The sequence below is a fragment of the Macaca nemestrina genome, chromosome 7 (assembly GCF_043159975.1).
Source record: "Macaca nemestrina isolate mMacNem1 chromosome 7, mMacNem.hap1, whole genome shotgun sequence".
NCBI lineage: Eukaryota > Metazoa > Chordata > Mammalia > Primates > Cercopithecidae > Macaca > Macaca nemestrina.
Genome location: NC_092131.1, coordinates 72,393,540 through 72,407,052, shown reverse-complemented (window position 1 = coordinate 72,407,052; position 13,513 = coordinate 72,393,540). Strand labels below are relative to the sequence as shown.

The window sequence follows — 13,513 nt, the reverse complement described above, 5'->3', positions numbered from 1 at the left end:
AAGGATCACACCAAACAAGAATTCAGTTTAATTTACAACCACAAATATTTCTGGTGGGCTAACTTTTCTAATTGATAAGATCCAGAGAATAAGTTTTTAAAAAATCTGTTCATTGTTGGCTGTATGTGGTGGCTCATGCTTACAATTCCCGCACTTTGGGAGGCCAAGGGGGAGGATCACTCGAAGCTAGGAGTTCAAGACCAGCCTGGGCAACATAGGGAGACCCTATCTCTAAAAAAAAAAATAATTAGCCAGATGTGGTGGTGCATGACTGTTGTCCTACTAGGGAGGCTGAGATGGGAGGATTGCCTGAGCTCAGCAGTTCAAGGCTACAGTGAGCTATAATCATGCCACTGCACTCTAGCCTCCTTGGTGACAGAGTGAGTCCCTGTCTCTTAAAAAAAAAAAAAAAAAAAACTCATTCTCATTGAAAATTTCCTATTAACATAAATTTGCTTTCAGTATGAATCTAGGTATCATATCTGTACCAACCAATACAAGTATTAAATATGATCAGTTTCCTGCAGTAACAAATGCCAACTTTACAGTGAGAGATTATTTTACTCTTATGCGTGTTCTTTCAGAAAATTCCAAACATTACCTACCAAGTATAGGATGATATAAACTGTTTTCCTTACAGATGTTTGGAAAAATATAAGGCAAGTAGTATTTCTTAAAATGTGAAAACAAAAATGAAAATCCCCTTTCTTGGTTTTCTTTGTTCTTCCATTCTAAACTTTTTACCTAAAAATAAAGTATATAATTAGAATCATTCCAGAAGAAAGAATCTCTTAAAAGGAAGTATTAGCAATTATAAACAAGCTTATAAAAGGTTGCAATACACTGAATTGTTAACACTAAAGATCATGATACATAGCGTAAGGACAAATCTTTTAAATTGGTCTAATGTCAAACAAGTACATTACGTATATTTTTTAAAAATCCTAGAAGTGTGCTTCAAAAAACCATGAAAATTATACAAAAGTTGGCCCTACTAATGACAAAAATATTAAAGTTCTCTCCCTTTTGTCCCTTCCTGAATAATTCAGCCTAAAAAATCATACAAAATACATAAGCATATGTGGTAGGAGTGTGTGTATGTAAGCAGTAGCAGCAGTCAAGTGCAGATAATCAGAGCCTGAGCACAGGACACAGGGCATCCATAAAGAGGGTACAGCAGAGGCAGGAACCCAGTGGGGACTCACAATCTGAGAGGGGTGAGGAGGGTGTCCACGAAGTGGGAGAAGCGAGGACAGAAAGAGATACAGTAGTATAATATAGGGTACGAGAAAGACATCCAAGCAGGTGGTTGGCAAAGGCCCAGAATGGGGTAATGGAACCCAATCAAGTTAAGGAGAATGTCTGCAGAGGAGGGCAATGGTGGTAAGAGGAGATTGATCATACACAAGGGGGAACTGATTAAATAAGTAAATACACTGAGAATAATATGAGCCACATTTCTCATTGACAGGTAAGAGTTATAAATATGGAAAGGAAGAAATGGGAATGAACCCTGTGGTACTAGATTGAAATTTGGAAAATGGGTATGAATTAACATTATGATAGACAGACAGACAGACAGATAGATAGACAGACAGATAGGAATATGGATTTGTGTGTGTCTGTGTCTGTGAATACAATTCTTCATTAAAATGAATGACAGCTTAGAGAAGCAGCAGATTCCAGACAGAGCAAGGAAGGTATGAGATGAGCTTGGAACATCTTGTGGTGCCAGGAAGTATGGAAGTGCTCAAAGATGGAAACAATTCAAAGGCATAGGAGTCAGCTTGAAGGAACTTCCACTAGACAAATTTAGGACAATCTGAGCATCAAAATTAGTAACGGTAGTAAATACTAACACATGAATTCACAGGAATGCATAAATCCATGTTGAGATAAATAAGTAAGTAAACAAATGGGGAGGGGAGAAAGCTTTTTCCTACAGTATGTAGCCAACTCTTGAATGTAGAATTAATGATGGAATTGATATCACCAGTTGGCCAAAAAGTGGAAATAACTCAAATATTCATTGGCTGATGAAGAGATAAACAAAATATTGTATATGTATACAATATAATACATGCTACAAGGGGATGAATTACAATATAATATTATTCAGCGCAATAAACATGAAGTATCGATACAAAGGGATCCAAGGGGCATGGTGGCTCACACCTATAATCACAGCATTTTGCGAGGCTGTGATTCAAGTGGGAAGATCACTTGAGCTTAGGAGTTTGAAACCAGCCTGGGCAACAGAGTGAGACCTTATCGCTCTAAAAAAAAAAAGTTTTAATTAGCCCGGCTCAGTGGTCTGTAGTCCCAGCTACTTGGGAGGCTGAGGTGGCAGGATCACTTGAGCCCAGGAGGTTGAGGCTGCAGTAAGCCATAATTGGGCCACTGTACTCCAGCCTGGGTGACAGAGCAAGACCTTGTCTCAAACAAACAAATAAAAAAGCAAACAAAGATCCAAGAAAATGCCTAGAGGTGATAAATATATACATTATCTTAATTGTGGTAAAGGTTTCATGGATATATACATGTAATAAAATTCATTAAACTATAAATTTCAAATGTTGCAGTTTATTGTGTATCAATTATAGCTCAATAAATCAGTAAAGCAATATTTAAAATCTATTTTACCCCAAAGAAGAATCTAAAATTTGAGTTTACATGACAAGTTTAGGAAATATCCCCTACCACCATCACTTGGTTGACTACACTTGCAAAAGCTTAAAAGCTAAAGCTAATTAAAAGCAAGCCATTGACCCTTCCCCTCCAACCTCCCTGACGAAAAGAAAACAAGCAAATATCTACTATGATAGAATAATGGTAAGAGAGAGAAAAGGGAATCACCCATATAGGATAGTAAGGAGTGTGATATCAAAGATAACAAGTACCTGAATTACTATGTATTTTAGAAGTGCTTCAAGAAAATAGCTTGTGAGATCTTCTTGCCCTTTATCTCCTGATTGTGGGGGGACAAGAGGAGTGATTTCTTCTATAGTGACTTGAGCTATCCAAAGACAAAAGAATAGTATAGTTACAAAACAAATTTAGTAAAACAATAATATAACCAAATAAACTTTAACTGCAAAATGTGTATGCAATGAAAATTGCTAGAAAACTTTCTAATGACTGATCCTTAAAATAAATCTTGAGATCATCCCTGATAGTTGATCACAACAATAAATTTTATTTATTTGTAATTATTATTATTATTATTATTATTATTTTTGAGATGGAGTCTCACTCTGTTACCCAGGCTGGAGTGCAATGGCACGATCTTGGCTCACTGCAACCTCCGCCTCCCAGGTTCAAGCGATTCTCCTGCCTCAGCCTCCCAAGTAGCTGGGATTCCAGGCTTCTGCCACCACACCCAGCTAATTTTTGTATTTTTAGTAGATGGGGTTTCACCATTTTGGCCAGGCTGGTCTCAAATTCCTGATCTCAGGTGATTTGCCCACCTCAGCCTCCCAAAGTGCTAGGATTACAGGTGTGAACCAACGTGCCTGGCCACAAATTTTAATAATCAGCTGTTTTGTGAACCCTTGATTGAGAGAATGTGACAAAGGGATGGACAGACAAATAACACAGCGATTACAAGTATGTAACATCTCAGTTGAGAAAGAACTTCTGGCAATTTGAAATTCACATGAAGACTGCCATTACAAAAATTCCATAAGATCACAAACATTTGTAATAATGCAGTTATTTATCAAAGTACCAATCTGTTAACACTTACAAAATAAGAAAGTTTTATATTTTTTACTTTTCAGATGTTCAAAAAAATTCATTATAACAAATGCAAATGCAAGAAAGTCAACCCGCAACTAGCTGAATTCTCTTAAATATTTCCTAAGCTGAACAATTAGTACCTGGTAAACACATGTAGGTCCCTAAACCTGACTCTCAGTAAATATCAACCAGCAAGCTCACAACAGAGGTAGATTTCAGTTCTTAAATAATACATGGTATGTTATTCTGCCACTCATTTTTAAAAATTATTCTTTAAAAATACAAACTTTAGGCCGGGCGCAGTGGCTCACGCCTATAATCCCAGCACTTTGGGAGGCCGAGGCAGGTGGATCATCTGAGGTCAGGAGTTCGAGACCAGCCTGGCCAACATGGTGAAACCCCATCTCTACTAAAAATACAAAAAAATTAGCCTGGCGTGGTGGCACGTGCCTGTAATCTCAGCTACTGTGGAGCACGAGAATTGCTTGAACTGGGAGGCGGAGGTTGCAGTGAGTCGAGATTGCGCCACTGCACTCCAGCCTGGGCAACAGAGTGAGACTCTTGTCTCAAAAAAAAAAAAAAAAAAAAGAAAGAAAAGAAAAAAGAAAGTACAAACTTTATCATCTGTACTCTGGACTTCCTGGACCACTGTTATCATACAGAAGAACACACTTTATGAAAGCTTTATTTTGTGAAGCTATAAAAATCCCCTTAATACTCACTCTTCCCATAAATATGTCTTAGTCTCCGCTGGGGAGTATACAGAGATTCCATATTTTCCACATCTTATAGACTAAAAAGCAAAACTTCTATTCTCAAAAAGAGAAGGGGCAGAAGTCAGTCACAAATGTATTTAAAATGAATAATAATTATTTTTAAAGTCATCCACAAAAACACTGATGAAAGAGTGGGTGTAGTGGTATGCATCTATAGTCCCAGCTACTCAGGAAGGCTGAGGCTGGAGGACTGCCTGAGCCCAAGAGTTCAAGGCTACAGTGCATTATGATCGCACCTGTGAAAAGCCACGGCACTCTAATCTGGGCAACACAGCTTTGAGACCTTACCTCTTAAAAAAAAAGTGATGAAAGAAAACCTCTCTATAAAGAGAGGCAGAAGAAAAAATGCTTATAGAACATCTGTTAAGTAGACCAGACATAGTGGCTGACACCTGTGATCCCAACATTTTGGGAGGTAAAGGTGGGAGGACTGCTTGACTTTAGGAGTTTAAGGCCAGCCAGGCAACATAGCAAGACCCCATATCTCTACAAAAAATTTTAAAATGAGCCAGGTGTGGTGGGTGGCATGCACTTGTAGTCCCAGTTATTGACTTGAGCCCAAGAGTCTGAGGTCACAGTGAGCCGATCATGGGAGTGCACTACAGCATAGGCAACAATAGCCCAAGCTACTAGGGAGTCTGAGGCCAAAGAATTGTTTGAACCCAGGAGGTGGAGGTTGCAGTGAGCCAAGGCCACGCCACTGCACTCCAGCCTGGGTGACAGAGTGAGATTCTGTCTCAAAAAAAAAAAGGAACATTAGAAAAAAGGTAAAAAGCACAAAGACTCACAAATGAAAGCAAAAATTAAACATCACTGAAATTATAAATTTTTAAATAGCAATACTATTTATGAAAATTTATAAAAATTCAATTTACATATAACATTTTCACAGTCATATCTAATGGACAAAATAAAACACACTTGTACTTCAATGTACATCCAATTAACTCCAGGATACAAGGTGATATGTAATAGTAATTAATGAAAAATGTTAAATGATCTGTATTAACCGCAGGTTTTTGATGCTTACACCTCTGAAGCCTTACTGATTCTAGAGAGAATATGTCCTTCCCAGGGCTAGCCAGTTCCTAGAGACAGTAAGTGACTAGCCTGTGAGCATGCCTTTCATATTCAAACCAACCAATCCAGAGCCCACACCCCTACCACCTCCTCTACACTCACATTCAGGGTGACTACTCCTTTGCCCTAATTACAAAAGGATTGGGTACTAGACAACTAGGGACAATTCTTATGCCCTACAGCCCACTGGAATTATTCAAACTAGCTAATCCTAAACTTGCTTAACTTGGGTTGCCTGTTTCTTGCCACAGAAATCATAATAAAGACTCTTGCCCATGTTTTTCCCGGTTCCCTCTGCCTCCTGACCAACTCTGGTGCTTCTCCACGTAGCCCTTGTGGCATGGCATGCCCCTTCCGCTTGGGAACTGTGAGTAACAAACTATTATTTCAACAGCTTACTTGATCTGCTGACTTCACGATACCTGAATAATAATAAAAGCTATGTTTTAAAACATTGCCTTGGATTACCCAGTTAATTAATGCACAGACATTTGAAAAAATACACTAAGAGACCACATAGAAAGCTTAAACATACTGACAGGTAACATCCCATGAATCTTACTTTCTTGAAGGTTGAGTGGAGGATTAATGAGATTATCTAAAGTTCGAGGTCCATGTTCAGACTGTGGTGCTGAAAATCCAGGGATTAAGCATGAAAACATCCAGAGCTGTTCTTTGCTACAGTTATTCTGAAGAGCTTGCAACCACAGTAAGAAAAGACGAACACCTTCTCGCCTAATCTAAAATAAAATAAAATGAAAATAGACAGTATTTTTGTTTATAATGGAAATCCTTCCTTCCTTTGAAAAACAAAGTTCTCTAGATGATGATTACAGAATGATACTTTCAAAAGGCCGGGCAGGGAAGCAAAGGGAAGTTGAGGAAGAGGAGAGAGACAAGACATATCAATAGCATCTATTGAAATCATTATTTGGAAATACAAATGCACGGATTTTTAACAAGTATAGAATGAACTTGTTCTCTAAAGGCATCAGGTAATTTTTATTCTATAATTTCCATTTATAAAAATTAGAAAATCATTTCCTTCTTGTCTACTTCCCTCCTTGCCTGCCTCCCATCACCACCAGTCTAATCCAAGAAGCAAGAAGAGAGAGAACAATGACTGTTAGTAGTGAGAATGAGTTTGGTAAAAGGAGGAATGGTTATGGGGATCCTGGCACATTGAGAATTCAATGCTCTTGCCCCTGAAAAGTTCTGAAATTATTAAAATTATTAAGTTAAAATAAAATGATTTAAATTATTTAAATAAAATTATTTAAAACCTCTCTGAAATTATCTCATTTCCTTATTATTTGATTCTAAGCTCCAAGGTAGCAACTTTGTTCTACTCTATTAAAGCACCTAAAACAATACCCTGTAAACAGAAGACAATAAATATTTTAATTGATTAATGAACATTCTCTCAGCATAAAAACAGTAAAAGAGAAATAGAGGAAAATTCAATCTCTGACAAGCAAAACACTCATTCTTCCACTACGTAATCTCACTGATAGCTTCGGAAATTACCTTATCAGAGCTTGTTCATGGCCACTGTCAAAGGTATTCAACTGCTGTCACTTTCATGGTTCAGCCAGATAACAGGAGAAAAGCTACAGGAAGGCTTATTCCTTTGTACTTTTATACCCAAGCCATGAAGTCAAAAGCCTCTGTAATAATGTTACTTTATCTAACCTACAGTAAGATATTTTCGGAATGGGCAGCTTTTCTTATTATAGTACAATGACATAATGAAAAAGAAACAAAAACGTTTATACATATATATATATATATATATATATATATATATATATATATATATATGTATGTATCTCCCCTACTTCCCTCTACATCTAATAGTGGCTATGGTGAAATGAAGAATAATCTGTCGAATGACTAAATAATGTTTTTCTTCTGGGGACCATAAAGAGGAAAGATTGCTGGTGAATGAGTCCACTGAGTGGCAAAGTACAACAATTTTTCAATGTCCCCAGTCAACCTAGAATGGTTTGTCAAACAAACTCTTGCTACTTTTTTTTTTTTTTTTTTTTTTTAGATACAGTCTCACTCTGCTGCCCGGCTGGAGTGCAGTGGCGTGATCTCAGCTCACTGCAACCTCCGCCTCCAGGGTTCAAGCAATTCTCCTGCCTCAGCTGCCCAAGTAGCTGTGAGTACAGGTGCCTGCCACCATGCCTAGCTAATTTTTGTATTTTTAGTAGAGACAGGGTTTTACCATGTTGGTCAGGCTGGTCTCCAACTCCTGGCTTCAAGTGATCCACCCACCTCAGCCTCCCAAAGTGCAGGGATTACAGGAGTGAGCCACTGCACCTGGCCTCTTGCTACATTTTAAGTGAATTCACTTCAGTTAAATAAACTGAAGACAATTCAGAGATCTTTAGGAAAAAGTTTAGGTATGAAAAGTGTTAACAGGTGGCATGTATGTTCTACTCAGTATTTTTAAAGTCATAGAAAATAAACACAGTTGTACCTTTAAGGAGTTTCCTGTGTGAAGTAGTTTCTTTAAAATCAAACCTGAAAAGAAAACATGATTTTAAATATTCACATCTTATCTATTTGTAAATGTCAGAGTTCTCGGTCGGACTTGAAAACACTTTTAAGTAAGTCCTTGGCAACCTCCAAATTATTCTTGGTGACCTTTATATCCTTCTGGCCATACTTGGGATCGGAAGGGCATATAAAAAGAATCACCTTTTCAACACATGCTTTATTGCAATTAAACATGATTTTTTTAATTAACAAAACCTAGGCCCCAAATTGCATTTAACACAACAATCTATTATAAATCTCTTATTTAGACTAAGAATAAAACACTTTATCACTATCCAAATGAAATCCACTATAGAAAATTTTCATTTAGTTAACCATATGAACATCCTTAACTGTAATATTTCCTAACAAATATTTCCATTATACTAATTTTCTAAGTTGCACAAAGTCATTAATTTTTTTTTTTCTTTTCAATCATGAAGTATTTCAAACCTACAATAAAATACTGAAAATAACATGAACAAACCTGCAGAGGACCACCATTCAGTATGAATAAATCTACACGTAGTTCCATGTTTGTTTCACTTACCTGCATTATCTCCAATGTTTTACTTTACCGTATAGGTATCACTGAGGCCCAAATCATATTGTTCCTTTCTTCCCCAGAGGAAACCATTATCCAGGCTTTGGTATTAATCATTTCCAAAAATATTTTTATATTAAATGTAAAATAAATATTTTACATTTATAAATCCATAAAAAATAATATAAACTGTTTCATACAAGTCATTTATTTTTTAAAAGTCATTTATAAGTTACTTTTCACATACAACATTAGCTTAAGAAATTTATCTATACTTATCAATGTAGCTCTAGTTAATACATTTTAAGAAGTGCAAACTATTCCACTGTATGAACATACCAAAATTTATTTATCATCTTTATATTAAGACATTTGGTTTGTTTTCAGATTTTTGCTATTCTAAGAGTACCATAATAAATAGTTCTTGTTCATGATTCCCTGTACACACCTGAGATTCCCTGAGGTATATAAATAGGAATAAAATTACTTTCAGCTTTACCAAATATTAGATAATTCTCTCCAAAGGAGTTGTGACAATTAATAATAGTACTACCAGCAGTATACGGGAGGGCTCTAGTACCATATTGTTGGCAGCACAAAACATTGACAGATGCTCTAATATTTGATAATCTGATGTATGTTAACTATCTTAATATTGCTTTCATTTGATATTTCCTAGCGACACTGAACATCTTTTAATTTGGCCATTCAAGGTTTCCCTGTTTTATCCTTTGTACAATTTTCAATTTAGTTGTCCTTTTTTCCCCCCCAAAGAGATGGGGTCTTGTTCTGTTGTTCATTCTGGAGTTCAGGCTGGAGAATAGCGGTGCAATCATAGATCACTGCAGCCTCAAATTCCTGGGTTCAAGTGATCCTCCCACCTCAGCCTCCTGAGTAGCTGGGACTACAGATGTGCACCACCAGGTCTGGCTAATTTATGTACTTTTTGTAGAGGGCCTCATTATGTTGCCGAGGCTGATCTGGAACTCCTGGCCTCAAGTGATCCTCCCACCTTGGCCTCCCAAAGTACTGGGATTACAGGTGTGGGCCACTACACCTGGCTTTCTTTATATTTATATATATATATATATATGGAGTTCCTTCTGTATTACTAATTCTGTGTCTATTTCTATGAATTGAAAATATATTATCCCAAACAATTCAAGTTTTTGTTGGGTGGGGAGGCGGTATCTTCTGATGCAGATAAGTTTTAATTGTTTTTTTTTTTTTTTTTGAGACAGGTTCTCACTCTGTCACCCAGGCTAGAGTGCAGTGGCATGATCATGGCTCATTGCAGCCTTGACCTCCTGAGCTCAAGTAATCCTCTTGCCTCAGCCCCCAGATAGCTGGGACTAAAGGCACATGCCACCATGCTTGGATGATAATTTTTCTATTTTTTGTAGAGATGGGGTTTTGTCATGTTGCCCAGGCTGGTCTCAAATTCCTGAGCTCAAGTGATCTGTCCACCTTGGCCTCCCAAAGTGCTGAGATTACAGGCATAAGACACCCTGCCTGGCCTTAAATTTTAATATAATCAATTTGCCAATGTTTTTCTTTCTTACGTGTTCTTTCTATGTCTAAAGAAATCCTTCCTTACATTAAAATTATAAACCAAATATTCGCTTCAAAAAGTTTTTATGTGTTGCTTTTCACATCTAGGTCCTGAATCTATCAGAAATGTATTTCCTTGTGGGTGGAAGAGAATTTGTTTTTTCGCAAATGGAAAACCAAGTATAGTACTATTTTGGGGTTTATGGTGTTCAAATGAACTAAAATGCCATCTCAATCATATTTCAAGCTTCCATACATAAGCTTAGGTCTTGGCTCATCTCCATGTTCCTTTTCATTCACCCACTTATCCATCCCTACATCAGTAACAGTGCCTTTGTTAGTATAATTTTATAATTTATCTTGTTATCAGGCATGAAAATAGCCAACAACACCACCCTCTTGGTCCGACTTGTTATTCTTCCAAATTGCTTTGGCTTTTATTTTACATATAAACTTTAAGATAAATTTGTTAGGCTACATTTAAAAATCCCTATAGGAATGTTAATAATTGTTATATGTGTGTGTGTATATATATTTGATATACATGATATATATTTGATATACACGGTATATATATTTAATATCTGATAAATATTAATGTGTGACATTAATATTTATATATATACTTAACAAATTCATTTGTTGGAGACAGGTTCTTGCTCTGTCACCCAGGCTGGACTGCAGTGGCACAATCATGGCTTACTGCAGCCTCGGCCTCTTTGTCTCAAGCTATCCTCTCACCTCCCCAGTAGCTGGGAACACAGACACACACTACCACACCCAGCTAATTTTTCTATTTTTTTTTGTAGAGTTGGGGTACTGCCATGTTACCCAGGCTGGTCTCAAACTCCTTGGCTCAGGTGATCCACCCACCTTGGCCTCTCAAAGTGCTGGGATTACAGGCGTGAGCCACTGCACCCAGCCAAAAATTGTCTTACATGTGCATCAAATATGCTGAAAGGTAATGCTATAGTAGTTCCGAAGTTGTTGGATTAGGGAACTCTACTAATGGAACGACAAATTTAGATGAGTTTGCTACGAGAACTGGAAACACAGATGGCGTATTTGGACCAGTTAAAAAAAACCCTGGAGTTATTCAAAACAATATAGAGAAAAGAGGAAGTAGAATCTCCACTTTGAGAATGAAGATTCAGACTGGCTGATAACTGGAAGAAGCTCAGGTGGGAGTGCAGTTGCCGTATCGGCATTCACATGCTATGCGGCTTTAGGATCATATACAGGAGGACTGATCAGAAATCCTGCTGCCTACTGTGGGCTTGTTGGTTTCAAACCAAGCTGTGGCTTAGTTTTCCATCATGGTCTCATTTCCCCGGAGAATTTGATGGATGTGCAAGGACTCTTAACCAGATATGTGGATGATGCAGCAATTGTCTTGGGTGTACTGGCTGGACACGACCCTAAGGATTCTACCACAGTACAGGATCCTGTTAAACCATTCATGCTTCCCAGTTTGACAAATGTGAGCAAACTATGTATAGGAATTCCAAAGGAATATCTTGTACTGGAATTATCAAGTGAAGAACAGTCTCTTTGGTCCAAAGCTGCTGACCTCTTTGAGTCTGAGGGGATCAAAGTAACTGAAGTATCCTTTTCTCACATCACTTATTCAATTGTCTGCTACCATCTATTGTGCATATCAGAAGCAGCATCGAGTATAGCAAGATTTGATGGGCTACAATATGGTCACAGATGTGACATTGATGTGTCTACTGAAGCCATGGATGTTGCAACCAGATGAGAAGGGTTCAATGATTTTGTAAGAGGAAGAATTCTCTCAGGAAATGTTTTCTTGTTAACATAAAAATATGAAAATTATTTCATCAAAGCACAGAAAGTGAGATGTCTCATTGCTAATGATTTTGTGAATGCTTTTAACTCTGGAGTATGCTAACTCCCACACCACCTTGAGTGTGGCAGTACCATACTTGGAGTTCATCAAAGAAGACCACAGAACAGGAAGTGCCCAGGATGATATTTTTACACAACCTGTAAACATGGCAGGACTGCCAGCAGTGAGTATCCCTGTTGTACTCTCAAACCAAGGGTTGCCAATAGGACTGCAGTTTACTGGACGTGCATTTTGTGACCAGCAACTTCTTACAGTAGCCAAATGGTTTGAAAAACAAGTTTCCTATTACTCAACTTCAAGAACTTATGGATGATTGTTCATCAATCCTTGAAAATGAAAACTTAGCCTCTGTCTCTCTAATACAATAGGGATAAATATATCATGCAAATTTTTAAAAAATTGTTGCCTTTACACTATCAAGTTTATCTCCCATGAATATTGCACAAAATTCCATTTATTCATTCAAGTCCTTTCTTGTTCTTCAATGATCACATAATTGCCATACATTAATTTACTAATTTTTATTGAATACCATATTGAAAACTAAATTTAATATTTTAAATGACTCTAGAATAAACATTAATTCCAAGCACACTGGAACATTCTTCAAGAGAGCCTATACTCTGGGTCACAAAACATCTCAATAACTTTAAGATTAAAATCATGCAAAAATATTTTTTTCTGATGACAAAGGAATTAAGTTATAAATCAAAAAGGAAAATAATTGTGGAAACATCAAATATTTGAAGAGCTTAAAAATAGTAACACTCTTAAATAAGTTATGGGTTGAAGAAATAAAAAAGACATGAAAAAATATTTTCAATTGAACGAAATTGAAAACACAACATACTAAAACTTATGGGACGGATTTAAGGCAAAGCTTAGAGGGAAATTTATAGTTTTAAATATCTATATCAGAAAAGAAGAAATCTATCAGATTAATATTCTATGGTTACATCTTAAAAAACTAGAAACAGGGCCAGGCACGGTGACTCACACCTGTAATCCCAGCACTTTGGGAGGCTGACGCGGGTGGATCATGAGGTCAGGAGACCGAGACCATCCTGGCCAACATGGTGAAATCCTAATTTTTGTAAAAATACAAAAATTAGCTGGATGTGGTGGCATGTGCCTGTAGTCCCAGTTACTCAGGAGGCTGAGGCAGGAGAATCGCCCGAATCCAGGAGGCAGAGGTTGCAGTGAGCCAAGATAGCATCACTACAGAATAGTAAATTAAACCCAAAGCAAGCAGAATTTCTCTCTTTTTTAATTATTTTTTGTTTGTTTGTTTTTTGTTGCTGTTGTTGTTGAGATAGGGTATCATTTTTTTACTCAGGCTAAAGTGCAGTGGCATGATCTTGGCTCACTGCAGCCTTGACCTCATCAAGTTCAGATGATCTTCCCAAATCA

At 37.1% G+C, this 13,513-nt stretch overlaps 1 protein-coding gene and 1 pseudogene across 8 annotated transcripts in view; one reads left to right on the top strand and one right to left on the bottom strand.

Annotated features, from left to right (window-relative positions):
* Window positions 1–13,513, bottom strand: part of LOC105477982 (Ral GTPase activating protein catalytic subunit alpha 1) — a 275,561-nt gene that overhangs the window by 219,316 nt on the left and 42,732 nt on the right. For all 8 annotated transcript variants that reach the window (XM_011734912.3, XM_011734908.3, XM_024791574.2 and 5 more), the window contains exons 5-8: window positions 8,080–8,123; window positions 6,157–6,334; window positions 2,901–3,016; window positions 606–744 (exon numbers count right to left, since the gene is read on the bottom strand). In XM_011734912.3, the coding sequence (XP_011733214.1) occupies window positions 606–744; window positions 2,901–3,016; window positions 6,157–6,334; window positions 8,080–8,123 (477 nt within the window). The remainder of the gene's footprint in view (window positions 1–605; window positions 745–2,900; window positions 3,017–6,156; window positions 6,335–8,079; window positions 8,124–13,513) is intronic.
* LOC105477981 (glutamyl-tRNA(Gln) amidotransferase subunit A, mitochondrial pseudogene) lies at window positions 10,402–12,471 on the top strand (annotated as a pseudogene).